We start from the raw sequence: 19459 nt of genomic DNA on the forward strand, positions 1-19459 counted from the left end.
TAGTAAATGCTGTTTTCTGATGTTTTTGCCTCTAATTATTTCCCCCCTTTACTTGACCTCCAGCCTGTGACTGTGACCCTGTGGGCTCACTGGAGGGGGGTGTGTGTGACAGTCACACCGACCCAGACATGGGGATGATCGCAGGACAGTGCCGCTGCAAAGTCAATGTGAAAGGCACACGCTGCGACGACTGCAAAGAGGGTTACTATGGACTCAGCCAGAACGACCCTCTAGGCTGCCAGCGTATGTATATGTGTGTATGTCTGCCACTGAAACCACACACATTTCAAATATGCATTTTCTTACTTTATGTGTGTGTGTGTGTGTGTGTGTGTGTGTGTGTGTGTGTGTCTGTGTGTGTGTACATGCATGCATGCGTTTGTTTCTCCCATCAGCTTGCAACTGTGACCCTCGTGGTATCATTATGATGGGAGCTCCTTGTGATCAGATCAGTGGGGACTGCTCCTGCAAACGATATGTCACAGGACGCTACTGCAACCAGTGTCTGGTGAGTAACAGCTGCTCTCCTTTCAATCTGCCGCTAATTGAACATTTTATAACAAATGATCCACCACTAAATATCATTGATTAGCATTTCAAGTTAGCTGTATAGCATTTCCAAGGAAGAAAACCAGATAATGGAGAACGTCAAACTGCCAGGTTTTTAAATGTTGCACATGCAGGTGCATTGACTGTTTTAATAATTCAATTATTATCCTAATTAATAAGGTTTTAATCACTTTATGAGTTCAGACCTTTTTTATTTTGTCACACTGTCAAAGAGGATATTCAGGTTTAGAGTGAACTTATTTTTCACCAGTCAAGGATAGCAAATAAATATTTTGGAAGTAGTGATAAAGAAATATACAGTTTTACTCTACAAGGTCAGCAGAGCTTCAGACATGTCACTGTACATCCTGGTGTTGAGGCTTATTTCCCTCCCTGCAGCCTGAATACTGGGGGCTCAGTAACGACTTGGCCGGCTGCAGATCCTGTGATTGTGACTTTGGTGGAGCCTTCAACAACAGGTACGGACGGAAACAGATCTTTATCTTTATCTCCTGATGCACCTGAACACATCGGCAGTGATGATAAGCTGGGGTCATTGGGTGTTTTGGTTCTTTGAACATCAGACGCCCTCCCCCAGGCGACCCAGCCGTGGTTCGTCAGGCCACAGCTCGTAACATTTGCTTTTTGAGAAAGAGGTGTTTTGTAGTTTGTATGAAAAGGATGGAATCATTTACTTGGATTAACTTTGAGTTGGGGGTATGAATCATTCAGTCTGCTCCTGAGTGAAGACCACAACGAAAGGGAGTAGAGAACTAATGTTCAAACATTTATATACTTTGAATTCCCTGTTTTCTGTTACTTAAGGTGCATGATGGAAAATGGCCAGTGTGACTGCAGAAGACATCTGATTGGTCGACAGTGCTCAGAAGTGCAGCCTGGGTATTTCTGTGCTCCGCTGGACTACTACAAATACGAGGCTGAAGTCGCAACTGGACACTCCCCCAGTGACCCTGCGCTGCCGGTGAGCAGAGCATTACAGTTCAGTACAGATCACAACAGATCACATTGCAGTCATTGGACACAGAGCGTGGAGTATCGTGCCAGGTGTCAAGAATTTATAATTCCCAGTAAGAACAAAGAGGTCACAGACCACATAGCTTTATATCGTAGATACATGCCTCAACACTATTCGCAGTTGATATAATCTTCCTCTGTCTGTTTAGTTTCTCAGAAAGACTGTACAGGCTGTTCCAACAATTTATCTGATAACATATGATAATGTGATGTTATGTCTGTTAGGAATTTCATATCGTTCTGACTCCACCAAGGTTGGATTTGGAGGAATGTGCTTGTTTGGGTGCTGAATTAAAAAGCAGAGGTGATACATCTTGGATGTCTTGCAAAGACATTTTTGTTCTCTATTTAATTAAATATTATTATTGTTGCCATAACTAAAAGGCTTTTTTCTGGGTTTAGGCACTGGGTTGGCTTCTGTGAGTGGGTTGGGGGTCGGGATGGGATGCGAATGTTTGTTCAGGACATTCGTGCATCAAGAAAATTTGCATTTTCACATAATGTTGGACCAATGTCATTATATCTTTACAAACACAAGCCAGCCTATTGTTTTTTACAGTGACCTTGTCAAGAAGAAAAGCAAAACTAAATAATGATGCTGAATTGGTTTCCTCTGTGGCAGCAGAACATCTGACAACATTCTTCCGAAACCAAGGCAGGTTGATCAGGTTCATACCTTGATCATGAGTTCATACTTGAAATGCTGATCAAAGACGCACTAGAAGCACATTAGATACACTATAGCCTTAAAACCTGCAAATAACCCATTCACCATGTTGCATTTGGATAATGTAGCACTTCACAAGAACGTAGTCACGCTGCCACTCTCTTCATTCAAACAAAAATATCTATTGTAATAAATGAAATTATGTTTGTAGAGTCCACACATAAAAGACAACCCCCACTTTTTAGAACCTTTTAAAAAACATATTTTGTCCCTCCAGAGCTCTGTGCATAGGTTTGTCATAATTTATCTGGACTATATTTCAATAACCCATAAATTATATTATGTCTCTCTATCCACATCCATCAAACATAAGCAAGTAACCTATTCAGATTAGCTTGATTCATTTATTTCTATTCAGACGAAACATATTTATTCCTGATTCACACAAGATGACATAATGTATTTGTCTTGATTTGATTCAGTCCAAGTTCATTAGAGAAGTTAGATTTATGCCTGCTGATTTTGAATCATACTAGTGCAGTGTAGTTGTAAACCTGCCTGTTTGCAATGGGCTGTTGGTTTGGTCTGTGGATGCAGTTTTCTTTCAGAAACTGTAAAAGTCACCTGCAGTTGTCTGAGCGACAGCAAGTAAAGACCAACTGGAGAACCCTGAAGACCTCACTGCAGCACAAAGAGCTGTTTATTTTAAGTTTGGTAAAGCTCAACTCAGTACGCTGGGGAACCGGGGAATTAGTTTTCATTGCCATTGTTGTAACCACATGTTGTTATAAGCTTGTTGCTGAATGTCACTTATGCTGAAAAGCCAGCCACCACTGCTACAGAGCACGTTTCGTATATTGTCAAAGTTTATTAATATTGAACATATTGCATGTTCAAATCGCACCAAATGCATCACTGCATTACCATGAACCCTTACTAATAGATATGCCAAGTGTGAACGGTTCTCAAGACATTTGTTCTACATACAGACAGAGATTTCTGGAATTAGTAGAATGAGGGATGATACGACTTATCATTGTTTCTTGTTTGCTTTGTTTTGATGACAAGAGTTAGATGGCGGAACAATAATCCTCATTTTCACAACTTAACCAAACGCACTTTCACCTTTAACTCACGGTGACCATGATCCACCTTGTTCCAACACAGAGCCCAACACTGTGACAAGCCTCTTCCGGCTGTCACTTACTAATCTCCATTTCGACACACCATCCCTGTCTCTATCCTCAGCCATCGTTGCTGTCTTACATTCCTTCCCCTTTCAGTCAGTCTTTTTCACTACCATTCACCCGCCTCCATCCTCACTCATAATAGACCTCCCCACCTCTGGCCCCTCCACTTCCCTCATCAGGCCCTCCGGGCAAGCTCAGGCAATTCTTAGCCTTGCAACATCACTGCCAGAGGAATGTGGACAGAAAGACAAGTATTGACATTCAGAATGTTTAGAGAAAACAGTGACACGAGACCCTAAGAAACAGGAGATGTGTCTTTGACATTTTGACGTCTTTGGCTGTTTTCTTCAGGGGGTGAACTTGAGACTGGATGGAAATTGAGTCTATGTGCCAAAGGTTCAAAGTCAAAGTCCTGGATTCCTGTGCAGACTTTAAACTACACAGCAAAAAACCCATAAAAAACACCTGATAGAAGGATAGATGCCAACTTGTCTCAATTCATTATTGCTGCTTTACACACACAAGACACACACAGAAAAACAAACTCAGGGTCACATTTTTGTTCCTCTTCAACACGCTGGTAATTTCGGCACAGCATGAGTCTCTGTGCTCCGTGTTGTCATTTTCACTTTTGAATGAGAAAGCAATAAAAGATTAACCATGTCCTCTTCTCTCCTCTCCTTCCTTTCAGGGCAAAGTTCGTCCCCAGGCAGAGACCGACTGCGTTCAGCACCTCAGTAACCAACTCAGGCGTCACCGCCGCCACCGCCGCGTTACCAACTCGCAGCAGCATCGGGCGGCACTGAGACGGATCCGCCAGCTTCAACAGACAGTGTGACATTTACTTTGATTGATGCATGGGTTTTATTTATGGTTGATGAGACACAGAACATGTCAAGGTTAGAACACTTGTTTCCTCAAACAGTCCTGAAGGTTGTAGATGACAGGTGGTTATAAATAATAAGCTCTGGTGGTTCTCAGCCTTTTTGGCTTTGGATCCCTGCCCCTTCATCACACGTTATAATGGGCTTAATAGGCTCATGTATTTGTATGAATGTATCTTAAGTACTTAAAGGTACAGTGTGTAGAATTTCGTGATATCTAGTGGTGAAGTTGCATGTTGCAGCTGAACACCCCTCACCTCACCCTCTCCTTCCAAACATGAAAAAGAACTTGTGGTAGCTTCAGTTGTCATAAAAACTCAAAAGGTTTTAGTTTGTTCAGTCTGGACTAATGTAAAAAACATGGCGGCCTCCCCTCCATGTAAATATAAAGTATTTAAATATAAAGGGGCTTTTCTGAGGTAAAAAAAACTACAATTCATACAATTTAGATGGAAGGAGGATTATTCTACATTCAATTTCTGCCAATAGTTCCCTTTCACCTAAATCTTACACACTGGACCTTTAAGTTGCTTTCAGACATGAACTGAACTCCAGAGGTGTGTGAATGCAGATGTCAGAGTGAGAGCCTCCCACAGTTCCTGCAGACTGTAAAAACAATCATGTGATCTCGGCAGCGTAATTATTCCAATACATCCTTTTGCTGTTGTGAACGAGTCTGTGCAGAGAACCCCCCCGCTGCATTGTGCATGTGTGAAACGAAAAATCAGACACTCAACTGTCTGAAAACGGCTTTAAATTTCTAATTTTAACAACATTCTGGAATGTAGAGGTGAAAGTTTTCAGTACTTTTCCCAATAAGGTTCCTTTTGGAAACCTTTGTTTTGAATGGTATACTCCACTGAGGCAATGTTAGTAGTGAGGTAAAACAAGGCATTGAGTTATACATAGTAGTAATAACAGCATATAGTACGTACATAGAGTGCAACATTTCTATGGCTGACATTGTCAAAGTTTTGTGGTCATGTGCTGTATGCACCTCTCTGCAGTTTGAGGTCACTTACCCTCATTAAATTCTTGCTTGTCAAGTTAATTATTTCAGCCCAATCTAGTCAAGCTTGAAGCTGAATAGTGAATATGAAGTGTGGGGACATTAAAGAGTCCAGTGGAGTCAGGACCACCAACACTGAGACAATGATAAGTCCGAGACCAATGAAGTTCAATCACAGCGTAGATTATGGAGATCTATGTTCGTGTGTCATAAAGTGTTTATCAAAATACTGAAAACCTTTTATTGATTATTTGCACTCGTTTGGGTAAATAGTTTTAATAACTGCTTGTGATGGTGACACTAATTATTCAGGTGTTTTGTTTTAGTGATATAAAGTAGAGTGAAATCAGAAAAATGTACTAAAGTATCAAAGTAGATCACTGATTCATCACCAATAATTATTGATTGTTTGTTGAAAATCTCACGCAAATTTAGAATTAATCTTCAAGTGTAACATTTATAACCAGGATAGACAGGATAAGAAACAAAGTCACCTTTCCAAGTTCAGTTACTACAATTTTTTAATTCAAACTGGTGATTATACGTGTAACCGAGCAGACTCTTCATAAAAGCTGCTTTATTAGACGTCCATGCACCTATAATAAAGAGAGAAGACCTCTCAGAGTGAACCAAGTGGAGAGTCAGTGATGTGAACAGATTGGAAAGTACAAATGTTAATTATAAGAAAAAAAACATTTTGGTAATTCTTCCTGTCTCCCTCAGCCAGATGTGAGAACCGTTCACAGAGAGCACTCTTCCAGCCACATGGTGACGTGGACAGGACCTGGGTTCGCCCGTGTCAAAGATGGTGCTGGCCTGGTGTTCACTATCGACAACATCCCCTACGCCATGGAGTACGACATCATGATCCGCTATGAACCCGAGGTGTGTGAGTGTGTGTGGGGAACATGACCTACATGACTTACTCAGGTAGACTCGTGTTGCTAATTAATGAAGGACTTCTGAACCAAGCTTGTCTCTCCCTCTCTCTCTCTCTCTGTGTTTGTGTAGTCCACAGAGGACTGGGAGGCCGTTGTCAGTATTACTTCAGTTCTGCTACCCTCCAGTCTCCGGTGTGGAAACCTTCTCCCAACTGAGCAGCTCTACACTGTAACACTGCCACACCGCAATAGGTACCACAACTATTGGTGTGTGTGTGTATGTGTGTGTGTGTGTGTGTGTGTGTGTGTGTGTGTTACTGATAAGTCTAAGACCGTGACCATTTTTTGCCTGTATGTTTATTCAGTTTGTCCAAGCATCCACAGGTGTTGATCTGGGTTGTGTTGTTTTACAGCTCGGGAAAAAATTGCATCATTACTTGTCACTTAGACTTGCCCTGGCTTGTGTGCGACTGTGTGAGTCGGGCTTGTCTTTATTTTTTTGTATTCCACTGTACCCTGCTGTAGATTTTTACTATTGGTTCTCCATTGGGAGAGCAAACATACCAGAAAGCCTGTGTAACAGTCAGCCACAGCTATATGAAAAGAAAGCAGCAGCTCTGTTTACATAGCGAAAACAATCACATGACCTTTTAGAGAAAAGCAGATAAAGGTAAATTCTGGAGAAATGTTTCTATATCCAACCCCCACACCTGGCCCAGGTTCACTGAGTTTGTCTTGGATCTTGTTCATGTTTAAATCCACTATCACATCAAAGGTAGTTCAGACTAATGTATATCATCAATGTGACACATAATCATAGACTGTATATAAAAATGAAGCCAATGCAGAACTGACTGAAACTTGTATTCTCTTGAATGAACAGCAGAGGGCGACTCCAGTGATTGCTAAATGAAGTTGGTTGCAATAGAAATTGTATTTTCTAAAGTCAAACTACATCTATCAAAGAGACTTAATAACTCTCAGTACAATGATGATACTCGGATTTAAAAAATAATAATTCATATCACATCTGCTTGAACAAGAACATTGCTAAAAGCCTTACATTAAAGATTGCAGATTACATATTGAGTTTATGATATGAAAAGCTTACTGCACTGATGCAGAGTCAACGCATTAGACAGATTATTGCAGATCAGACGAGATTAAACGTTATTCATCTCTGTGGTGAGATCAAAGCAGCAGAGAACAGGAAGACTGTTTAATTTCAACCTGCTGAAAAGCTTTTCACAGTCTGAACTGATCTGGAACTAAGTGGTCGGACTAGGCCCGGATCCGCCTGTCTCAGTGGACCGTATAGCTCGGCTTCCGCTCTCTTCTGTGGTGGGTCCATCAGCCAAAACCAATTAGCAATGAGAGGCCAAAACACAGACAACAGGGGGGGAAGCCAGATGCAGGCATAGGGTGGATCAAGTCTCCCCCTGGTGAACAGTGACTGCTCCAGAAACACACAAGTCAGACATGGAAGTGAGGAACAGCCTGCCACTAAAATATCATGGTCAGCAGATTCATTAAAACACTGCAAGATTTAATAAAAAAAGAGGAAATACATTTCGGATTGGATTGATTTTACACATTTTATTTGCCATCATAACAAGATCCATGCTAATCAATTTTCGCAAGCTCGCAATCAGCCTCATTTCTCTTATGTATAAGTGCTAAAGTGCATATGTATTGGTGCAGAAACGTCAGTAAAATTTGATTAAGATAGGTTTCTCTTTGAATTTTTGCTTTTCCTATTGTCTTTTTGACTACATGCAGAGTGCAGATCAGTGTGCCAGGCATGCAGCCTTATTCCCATAATCAAAACATTCATAGAGTGTTCTGGTTCAATGTTGCTGAGAATTAATTTAACAAATAAATAACAATTAAATAAGATTCAAAGTTTTACCTGCAGAGCCCATGAATCTGCTGATGCTGAGATCCTGAAGCAAATGGCTCTGGACCAGGAGGGAAGACCCCTCCGGGCCCCAAGATGCTAGGGACACACACACCCAGGTCTGATCCGCCTGTGGTGGTCCAGCCTTAGCCCTTCAAATGTATAAGAGATATTAACCCTTAATGGTTAGGGCATGGGGCAGCATGCCCACCGACACTATTAATAATGTAAATATAAATAAACTTAAATGGGGCTCCGTCAAATGCAGTAGCCACGGCTGGTTTTTAGACATTAAATTCACAAAAAACACTTATCTGAACCTTGTTACAAACCCTGTGGCTTTGTAACGTCATAGGCTACATGAATGTCCCTTCTTTTCACAGGGAGGGACGATGATTGAGGTGTCATTGGCTGTGGAAGTGAAAGTTGAAACACAAAGAGAAGAGTCAGAGAAACTTTGTTTTTATTTTGTGTGTTTTGACAGATATATCCAGATGCCCAGGCCATTCTGCTTCGAGCCCAGCAACCGTTACGTGGTGGCAATTAGGTTCCAGCGCCACGGTGTCTCACACAGACATCTCACTGCCTTCGTTCTTATTGACTCGGTGAGCTAAGAATGTTGGCCCGCCACCCTCATTATCCACCTCTCTCTATGCTTGAAAGGCTGCTGTAGTCTGTGGAGCTAATGTCATCGGCCAACATGCACGCTACAGTAGCCTTCACAAATGTTTCTCCATGGAGATTATTAAAAACTGTAAAAACGACACTAAAGCCATTCCATGAACTTCCAACAGGAAACAGATTTTAGCAGTGTAGTATTTACAATATTTGTCCGCTTGTGTAATCACTGTTTTTTCTTAATATGAATATAAAGCACATTCCAAGAATAAACCATTCAAATTAAGGGACACCCACACAAATACATTTAGTTTGTATGATGCTTTTATATCTAAACCTGTTTCAGGTTCTTCCTCTCAAAAGAACTGTTGAATTCTTATGATTTCTTTCAATAAGTTCATTACTATAGCTTATCAACTTTGTCAGCTTTATTGCATTGACTATAATTACTTCTTTGATTTGATTCTTTGTTTTTAAAAAAAATCTCAATAGCTGGTTCTAATTCCCAAATACACTGAGCTTCCTGGTTTCCAAAGTAACGAGCCATTGGCCGAGCAGCGGCGGGAGGAGATGATTCGCTACATGTGTCTGGATTCCTTCATGATCACACCGATGCCCGTCCTGGCTGAGATGTGTTCCAAACTCATCTGTAGTATTTCCTCCATCATTCACGGCGGCGCTCTGTGTAAGTACAGTCATACATAACTCACATTTAGTGGAAGCAAGTTGAAATCCAGTGACAGCTCAAGTTTCTAATGCTTTTTAAATATTGTTCTGTATTTCTTGTATCCAGCCTGTCAGTGTGACCCGCAGGGTTCCCTCAGTGGGGAGTGCGATAGAGTGGGAGGTCAGTGTCGATGTAAACCCAACGTCATGGGTCAACACTGCGACCAGTGTTCCCCAGGAACCTACGGCTTTGGAGTGAATGGCTGCACTGGTGAGTCTGCTATATGATCAGCTAACTCTCTCACATGGTAGCACTTAATTACAGATCAGAGCATAATAAATAAGATTTGTTTTATCAGGTAGTCTAAATTTTTGCAAGAGAGACTTGGGTAGAACAGATAAAAACAAAAAAACTCAGTACTAATTGAATTTCAATCCAAAGAGAAGTCCAGTTACACCATCACATTATTCATATAAATAATTCACTTCCATAATTCAGTATATTTTTGTTCAAAATTCCAATAGGAAAGACAAATAGTGAATATCAGTTGGGGAACAGTGAATAACCCTTTGAATACCTCACTCTGTCCAGCCTGCGACTGCCACTCTGAGGGTTCATTGAGCCACCAGTGTGACCCAGTTACAGGCCAGTGCCAGTGTAGGCAGGGAGCCACTGGACGGATGTGCTCTGACTGCCAACAAGGCCAGTGGGGCTTCCCCAGCTGCAGCCCCTGTCAGTGTAACGGCCACGCAGACCTCTGTGACCCCAGCACCGGGGAGTGTCGAGACTGCAGGGACTACACAGCTGGACACCTCTGTGAACGGTAAGGTTATAACACTCAGATCAGATGTCAGACTCTGGTCTTTTGAACCTCGTGGTAAAATACCTTTCTGCGTTCGCCCTAGTTGTGTGGATGGCTTCTTTGGGAACCCAGTGCTTGGCTCAGGGGAACACTGTCGGCCCTGCCCCTGCCCTGGAAACCCCGGCTCAGATCACTTTAACGGACACTCCTGTCAAGCTGATCACAGCACTAACCAGATCATCTGCAACTGCAAGCAAGGCTACACTGGTGAGCTATGACACTGGTGTCTTTTGTTGCTCACTTTTCACTAGGCCTGATCATTTATACACATATATTTCATTAATAATGGCAAAATCACTGTGGCTGATTCTGCACTGAACTACTCAGAGTTTAAGACTCTACTAATGTCTTACATCAGTGTAAAGAAGTTTTAAACCCAACATGTGCCACATTCTCTGTTTTCTTACCAAGGATCCCGTTGTGACCAGTGTGCCCCTGGTTACTATGGTAATCCAGACCAGCCTGGGGGGCAGTGCCTACCATGTGAGTGTAGCGGCAACATCGACACCCAGGACTTTGAGTCATGTGACCCCAGGACCGGCCAATGCCTCAAGTGCCTGTACAACACCGACGGCCCCTCCTGTGCACACTGTCAACACGGTTACTATGGCAACGCTCTGGCCCATGACTGCAGACGTGAGTAATGATAGCAAATGTATCTTTCCAATGTTATATTCGATGTCTGTGTTGTGTTAGATTACTGATGTTAGCGTCAAAAGCTACATGCCTAAAAACTGAGTGGATGATAAACCACCAACTTCTCTCTGAGTTTTAACTTTATAGAGAAAAGAAGAAGCACCTGTATCCAGGGTGGAACTCTCATTAAACATAGGAAATTTGGTCCAGATCTGACTTTGTGAAGTTTCAATACTTCATGATAAAGTCTCGAAATTCAACACAGCACCATTGATGAAAACTCACAATATTCACAATGAAGGTGATATTGAAAGTGATAGGATCAACCTGTTTGGAGGATATCCAAGTGTAAAAGGAGTTATTTTCAGTTGCTACTAGGTGGCACTTTGACTGAGCCTGAATATCGTAAAGTAGATATGTTCAGGCCGAGATTCTTATCTGACGTGATGTTTGGTACAGATTTGACCATGTACAGGCCTGTTGTAAAGTTCATCTCGTTTAACACAGAAATTCAACAGACCTGCCATTTAATGAAATTAAGAACGTTCAGTTTAACATTAGACTGCCAAATTTCTTATTTTATCAAAATACGGTTTGTGGAAATTCAACTTTGTGTCTTTGTGTGTCCATTAAACAAATGTTTTCTTGTCAGGTTGTACCTGTGTGACTGCTGGCACTATGCAGTCTGCTTGCAGCGATGGACAGTGTCACTGTGACCGGCAAACAGGAGCCTGTCCTTGCAGGGAGAATGTGGCTGGAAACAACTGTGACCAGTGCGCCTCGAACCACTGGAACTACGGTCAGGACCGAGGCTGTGAGCCCTGTCACTGTGACCCACAACACGCTCTGGGTGCTCACTGCAACATGGTGAGGAAGTGGAAAAGGAAAATGATCAATTATAAGTATTGTTATTTATTTCTTATCCGTATGTGACTGCCTATCATTCTTGGTGAAGCTATCTCTCTGTCTCTCTCTGTATTCTACAGTTCACAGGCCAGTGCCACTGTCATCCAGGCTTTGGAGGCAAGCAGTGCACTGAGTGTGAGCAGTTCCACTGGGGTGACCCTCAGGTACAGTGTCAAGGTAATTCACCCTGTAACAAATACCATAGAGTACATAGCACTTGTGAACAGGAATGGGAATTATATTTTAGGCTAGTTATAACAGTGAGATTTAGTGACGCTAGAACAACAGTCCATCAGTGTATACAAAATCAACTTGCCATTCCTACCATTCATATGGTATTTATCATTCCGGGCCTCTAATGTGGCCTGAAAAGATTTATTAACAAGGGTTGATAATGTATTACATCATTAAAACAAGGGCTAGTTTTAACCAGGTGTTTTAGACTTCTCTGTAGTGTGAGGTCCAGATTTTCAACTTATAATAATCTAATGCAAGTTAAATAATGATGATGACAAAGATTAAAAGCCAAAGAATCCCACACAATGTCCATCACTTGAGCTGACCTTGTTCACAGACATTTTCTGACTTCAAAAAACACCAAACATGAAAAACCTGCCAGTCAGAAGATACCAGCACCATCTCCGACATGAATTATACTAAATGTCTTTCTTTGCCTTCTCTCCTGGTGCCTTCCATTCAGAGTGTAACTGTCATCCCCTGGGCTCAGAGATGGCCCAGTGTGACCGAACAACGGGAGCATGCGAGTGCCTGGAGGGAGCAGTCGGGAAGCAGTGCGATGAGTGCGCTCGAGGCTTCACAGGCGTTTTCCCAAAATGTGTCCAGTGTCACCCGTGCTTTCAGCTGTGGGATGATGCGCTGTGCCAGATCAGAAGGGACCTGGAACACATCCAGTACACGGTGCAGAAGATCCTGGAGAGCGGGGTCACGCCAGGAGTAGAGGACACGCACATCAAAGAACTGGAGAGGAAGCTGAAGCAGGTGCAGGATCTGATCAGTGTGGACGACAGCGACAGGATCCACCAGCTGATTGGACAGAGCATTGATGACCTGAGGTGAGGATGTCAAACCGTGTTTGGATTTCCACGAATATGTCTTCTTTCACTTGCTACCAAAGAACAAACCAGGTAGTAAATCAAATACACCACTCTTTATGTTTCAGGGCTGAGATTGCACTGACCGATGGGCGTCTGATGGGCGTCACCCGAGAGCTAAATACAACAGCAGAAGAAGAGGAGGCACTGAGACGTACACTGAATGATCTGGAGAAAGACCTGAGGGACATCAACACCACTGTGGCTCACAAACAGCGCCTGCTCGATGACTACCTCACCGCAGGGTTTACAGGTAGCAAACTCAATTAAGTCAATGAAACTCAACAGCACAAGGTCTCATGACAACAAATAAAAGAAGTAAATATATAATGAATAATTAGCTGTCAATCATAACTGTCAAACTCGTATTCTTGTCTCATCCCAGATCAGTTTGAGAAAGTCAAGAAGTACTATTTACAGTCATTGGAGGCTGAGGAGAAATGCAACAGCTCAGTGTATGGTCCCTCCAGTGCAGTGGAACAGTCCAAAGAAACCCGCACTCTTACTGAAAACCTGCTGGATGCCAGCAAAGACAAGTTCCTCCGCTCTCTGGCAGCTCAGAACAAATCATTGAACGAGCTGCAGGAGAAGGCTCACAACCTGGATGAGAAGGTCCATCTCCTCAGCCAAAAGGTAGACAGAGCTGCAAGTTTCAGCCATTTGCTCTTGCAATTGACTGATTTGTTTATTTGTGTTAGCTACATTTAGCCTCTGCTTAGTCAGTGATACATTTTTGAAAATTTGAGTAATTGACTACAATGTTGATGCTGATTGTTGATGCTCTTTTTTTCTAATTACTCTTAATTGAGTTCAGTTACAGTGACATCTAGTGGCCTTAAGTCATCAGTAGTAGCTACTGGAGGGTGGACAAAGACGCACTCAATCACAAACATTCACGAGTGGATGGTCTGAAATGGGCTGAAAGTATTGGGCGTACCGAATGAAAGAAAATTCTTTTATAATAAAATGATTAATCACATGATGTAGCCTTGATTATGGACTTGACACTTTCTCCACTGACTCTAACTGAGGCTAAACTGTGGTGGAAACGTTTGCTATCACCAGTCAACACACTGCATGTGTGGTTAAATGTGCAGTGCACAGGGAGCATGACTGTGCACATTTGGTATTTTGGTGACAAGATGAGGCTGGTACATCTGGGGACAAGGAAAGATTGAGATGAACTGGATGTGTTAGCAGCAGGAATTGACTCAACCAACCAGACATACTTTTATACTTCAGGTGAGGGCTGGTTGCATTGTGGCCCCGTTGATCAATGTATAACCTAACAAATATATTGTAAAAGTAAATGTCGGCCTGTTTATACCTTGTATTAATACCTAGATCTAATTATATAACTAAACATGAGTCATACATTCTTTCCAGATACATTTTCTATTTTCGTAATTCGTAATAATGCATTGTTTCTCCCTTCAGGTATGTGGTGGTCACAGCAATGACAGCGTAAATGGAAGTTGCCCAGACAGCCAGTGTGGTGGCGCCGGTTGCCGTGACGATCAGGGTAATCGTGTGTGTGGAGGCGACGGATGCAACGGAACGGTGAGCGCCTCCATTGCTGCCCTTAAACAAGCTGGGCTCGCCACCAACGGTTTGAACACTGCCAATGAGGAGCTGCAGGGTGTCGCAAAAAAGGTACTGAAAAAAGTTCAACCACTCTGTATTTCCTGTGTGACAGTGCGTCCTGTTATCTGCCACGACTCGAGAAGCCAAATAATGGTTCTTTGTTGACTTGACATCGGGGTTTGCTGTGTCCAGCTCCAGGATATAGCCTCTCTGACGCAGGATGTGAAGAACCAGGCGATGAACACGCTGGAGAAAGCCCAGAAGAAGAAAGACCAGTTTGAAAACAACAACAAGAAGCTCAAAGATTTCATCGAGACGATCAGAAATTTCCTCACTGGTATGTTTATCATGATTCAACTGGTAACTCTTCTAAAAGATTGATCTTAGTTCAGCTAAACTGAGTTCACCCGCAGGAGGAGAAAATACAGCATGATGTTGTGTTTGAGTGTTTCTGTATTTGACATCTGTTGCCTCTCCTTCCTCCCTGTTGTGCAGAGGAGGGAGCCGATCCAGAGAGCATAGAGAAAGTGGCTCTGCAGGTGTTGTCAATCAAGCTGCCGTTCAACAAGACCACGCTGGACAACATGGTCATGAAGATAAGGGACGGCCTGTCCAACCTCACCAACGTGGAGGACATTGTCAACCAAACCTCGCAGCACATCAGCAAAGCCAAAGAGCTGCTTGAGCAAGCTCAAGATGCCAAGTTAGTAATCCTGCTGTTTCTCAAAACAGAAACAACATTCACCATAAACTCTTGCTGTTAAAAGAAGCATATGAAAGAGACAGCAAAGACTAGCAAGACATTTCATATTTTAGCATCCACCCACAAAGCAAAAGACATTAGATTTGTCAGATTGTATATTAGGGTCACACTTTACTGTTCAAAACACTAAAAACACTCAAATATATTTGCAGTATTCCTAAAAACTGGACTTAAAAGCTTCTCAAATCTTTTTTATTGACTATGACCAAAAAATTCACAAAATGAATTCCTTCAATGGCAGTTGTGTGTGTGCATGCACACAAACGACTGCAGCTGAAACTACATGAGGTTGGACTGTGTGCGTGGATGGTAACAACTTTATGGACAATAGCGCTGCGCACAGCGCTACACACAGCTGTACGAATAAAACAACAAGGTAGAAATCTCTTATATTATGTTTTTGTGGTTTTTCATTATGAAACTGTTGCAGGACAAATTAGAATATTGCGAGCCACCACAATCTAGATTATAGGGAAACACTGATCATTATATTTCATGTCATTTGGATGATACTTTTATCCAGAGCAACTTACAGTGCATTCAACATCTATGAGGGTCAGCATCATCCTGCCCAAGGATACTTCAACATGAGCTGGGATTTGAGCCACCAATAGGTATATTGTAGTAATGTAGACAATTATCCCCAGACTCTGTGGGTTTCCTCAGCTTAACTGTTTTGTTTCCTAGTGACAATTTCAGATGTTTTGTTCAGACAAAGCAATCGTTCCATGTGATCTGTCCAGGGGCAGACAGTAAAGAGCTACAGGTATTTCCCTCAGGAGTGGTACGGCCACAATCTCAGAATTTCACTTTGCTTAACCCAGTGACTGCAACACGTAAGGAGGACGCCATGCCATGTCTAAGCCAGAAACCTTCCCCCTGACAACTGAACTACCAGACCCCCAACTCAAAAGGAAACTAACAAACAAATGGAACTATTTGCATTTATCACATTAATGTTTCAATCACCACCTTTTTCTGTTTTTTCTGGTGACGTTGTGCAGGAGGCGAGCGGAAGGAGTGAAGGATAAAGTCAATAGCACGAAGCAGGCATTGGAAGTGTCTGAAAAGGCCATAGACAAAGCAAGAACAGCCCTGACAGAGGCCAACAATAACCTGAACAGCACCAGGAAGGCAACTGCTGAGGTACAGCATGACACCCGACACTTAGCTGTAATGTTCCATTAACTTACCACCTGCCTGTACAGTGCTTTATTTTAATTTCTTTTCAAAATAGAATAATATATCCTCTCAAATTGCTCCATTTATTCTTTTAATGATAATAATAATACTAGTAATTTTCTCTCAGGTGGAGGAGAGGCTGGAGCAGCTGGATGATAATCAAATGGACGTCATGATGCGTTTGAACAACCTCTCTATGGGGGTGGAAGCTCTGAGGAACAAGACGGAGCAGAACAGACAGATGGCGAAAAACGCCAAAGCACTGGCTAACAACGCCACTCACCGAGCGTCCTCACTGGAGCAGGTAAGCACAGTATGAAAGGATAAAAGATTCTGTGGCCTCAGCGAGCAAAACACCAAGTCAGAGATCTTTTATGTTATTATGAGACGTGCACCAAACTGTCGGTGGAAAAAATTAGAATAAGGCCGACTGCCACAGTGTAGAGAATTAATGGGAAACACTGTACCAAGATTTCTTCACAAAAAATAAGGTTAAATGTAACAAGACATGTGCTTTCTCCCAGAGCCTCAATGAAACAGAGACGCGGTTCCATGAGCTGCAGACGAAGGTGGACAATCTTGGTGGTGAGTCTGGAGATCTGAACAGCATCAACCAAAGGGCGAAGGACATGAAGAAGGAGGCAGACGACCTCTTAAACAAAGCCACTGACGGGATAAAACAACTCGAGAGTGAGTGCATGAAGCTGCTCTCAGTCTTAACAAGTTTTTTATCAGTTATCTAGTGTGGTGCTGCTGTGAGAACATCTGTTGCTTTTTAGCGTAATGCAACAGTTCACTTCTTCTCTTTTGTAAATGATGCGAGAATGTGTTGATACTTGTTTGATCCTTTAAGTTTTGGCAAAAGTGTCTTTCCCTGGAAATGAATACACACAAACACACACAAACGCACAAATTAGCTTGCTACACACACTTTTTAACAGAAATGTTAGTTTCTATGAGGTGAAGCTTCTTGCCTCTGGAGTTTCCTGACCGCCAAGACCACAGTTGTCATTTGAATCAGCACAGGCAGCTGCTGGTGAAACAGCCAGGGTCCCAGGGCTAAACCATGTCTGAGGAGCACGCGGTCTGGAGCTGAGATAGTCGGCTGTGCCAGTGGTTTGAACGGTCCATGTGAGAGACAGACAGGGGTTATGCGAGGATGGTAGACAAGATGGTGGTTTTCGGTTTGGAAGGTGCAGCTTTCCAGATTCCCACTCACCAACAGTTGCTGGGGGCGGGGGGCCGACAAACCTTAATTAGAGGGTGTTAACTTTTCCAATTTGATGATTTAGAGACGTCCCAAACAGGTGACTCTACATCAGCGTTAGCCCTAAGAGGTCCAAGATAGTTTGAAACACTATGTGGCATTATCAGAAATAAGGGCTGCTTCCTGTGGCTCACAGTAAATGATGAGGTTTTGATTAGGTTATTAAATAAATAAAATAGGTTCAAAAGTTCTAAATAAACAGTTTTGTGTCTGAGATTGTTTGGGGTCATTCATCAATACATCAAATTTTATTAGTATCCTCTCCCAGGACGGACTGAAGCACAATAGATGCTGAGTGTAGCAGAACATATCAATAAAATACCATAAATGGAGAGGCTCATCAATGTTTTTATAGAAATGAAAGAAGAAGGGAGCAGTAATGACAATTGCAATAATAGAGGTATTGCCAATAATAGTAGTATATGTGAATAGGCATATTGTTTATCTAAGCAGCTGCCTAGTTGTAGTCACTATTGATCTGCCACCATGATCATGATCCACTGATCTGATGGAGGAAGGACAGTTGAGCAGCACATATGATTTTGTGATTCCTGTGGATGAGTGAATGAACTCTCAAGTTGTCCAGCTGTAGAGTCCCTTCTTGCTGTCGCCCATGTTGACTTCTGTGTCACTCTCTGCAGAATTGGAGAAAAGGTTCAAGACAAATGAGCGGCGGATGCAGAGGCAGCGCGCGGACCTGGACGAGCTGAAGGAAAACGCCACCGTGGTGCGGGACAAGATCTGGGAACAGTTGCAGAAGTACTCTAGCTGCGTGTGAGGTCGCCAGGGTCGCTTGCTGCCTGTTCACCGTTTGCTGCTGTGGTCCAGAGTACAGTGTGACTGATGCTGTGCCTAGGACAGAAAACTACAACGCTGCTCTGGTACCTCCATATTTTTACTGCTACTGTAACTTTTACACTTTTAGCCATCAAGTGTTATATCACAGAAACTTCCAATGTCCATGTACTGTACCACTGTTTGACCTAGATGAAAACGCCACCCTGTGTGGTGTGTATGTCTTTAAGCTATCACAACAAGTGGATCACTTTTTGTTTCATTTTATACACCATGATAATTAATTTCATTTTCATGATAAGAAAATATATATCAGAGTATGTTATTAGAAAACTGTTATTTTGACCAAAAGTGCTTTTAGGGTTTTGTGTGTGGTGGTAGTATGTTATTTACATTATTACATTTCTATTAAGAAATATACAGATTGATTTCTGAAAAATTCAATGTTGTGTTTATTTTTATCACTAAAAGAAACTCTTGATTATATACTTATGAAGTATTCGTATAAGCAAAATTAAGACTGACTCGCAATGATGGAGAAAAATAAATTTGATACAGTTTATTTAAACTCATGACCTCCTGTGTGTGTCATAAAGTGCATATGTTATCTTACATATATATCACAAATGTATTAGTCTATGGTTTGCAGACAAGAGAATCTGCACCACCCAGCTGTGGGGATGGATACTGCAACAACTGAGAGAAATGTGATGGACATGGTCCTATGTCCAGGATATGGAATTTAAACTATTTAACGACACGAAGAAGTAATTACATGTAGGATGATATCTTGTTTTATACGACCAAACATTACCTTTATTTTTATAACCTCTATGTGAGACCTTTTTTACCCGACACTCACTGAGATGGCATGTGGCTGACAAGCTACACACACCTTAGAAACCCATGCAAATACCACCATTGTAACACTTCATCCTGCCACCAAGTGGTGAGG

The 19459-nt window shown here is 42.2% G+C and overlaps 1 protein-coding gene across 2 annotated transcripts in view; it reads left to right on the top strand.

Moving 5' to 3' along the window:
- lamb2l (laminin, beta 2-like) overlaps window positions 1-19072 on the top strand; it is a 55249-nt gene extending 36177 nt beyond the window's left edge. For both annotated transcript variants that reach the window (XM_020089346.2, XM_020089347.2), the window contains exons 11-35: window positions 64-243; window positions 396-508; window positions 949-1028; window positions 1375-1531; window positions 4133-4273; window positions 6058-6219; window positions 6346-6467; window positions 8597-8717; window positions 9223-9415; window positions 9524-9667; window positions 9989-10220; window positions 10303-10466; window positions 10671-10895; window positions 11548-11762; window positions 11882-11978; window positions 12502-12874; window positions 12982-13166; window positions 13299-13546; window positions 14351-14566; window positions 14690-14834; window positions 14993-15200; window positions 16265-16406; window positions 16570-16746; window positions 16967-17132; window positions 18351-19072. In XM_020089346.2, coding sequence (XP_019944905.2) covers window positions 64-243; window positions 396-508; window positions 949-1028; window positions 1375-1531; window positions 4133-4273; window positions 6058-6219; window positions 6346-6467; window positions 8597-8717; window positions 9223-9415; window positions 9524-9667; window positions 9989-10220; window positions 10303-10466; window positions 10671-10895; window positions 11548-11762; window positions 11882-11978; window positions 12502-12874; window positions 12982-13166; window positions 13299-13546; window positions 14351-14566; window positions 14690-14834; window positions 14993-15200; window positions 16265-16406; window positions 16570-16746; window positions 16967-17132; window positions 18351-18487 — 4343 coding nt within the window. In that variant the 3' untranslated portion in view covers window positions 18488-19072. The remainder of the gene's footprint in view (window positions 1-63; window positions 244-395; window positions 509-948; window positions 1029-1374; window positions 1532-4132; window positions 4274-6057; window positions 6220-6345; window positions 6468-8596; window positions 8718-9222; window positions 9416-9523; window positions 9668-9988; window positions 10221-10302; window positions 10467-10670; window positions 10896-11547; window positions 11763-11881; window positions 11979-12501; window positions 12875-12981; window positions 13167-13298; window positions 13547-14350; window positions 14567-14689; window positions 14835-14992; window positions 15201-16264; window positions 16407-16569; window positions 16747-16966; window positions 17133-18350) is intronic.
- The last annotated feature ends 387 nt before the right edge of the window (window positions 19073-19459 follow it).

Source organism: Paralichthys olivaceus, chromosome 6, assembly GCF_024713975.1.
Source record: "Paralichthys olivaceus isolate ysfri-2021 chromosome 6, ASM2471397v2, whole genome shotgun sequence".
Lineage (NCBI taxonomy): Eukaryota > Metazoa > Chordata > Actinopteri > Pleuronectiformes > Paralichthyidae > Paralichthys > Paralichthys olivaceus.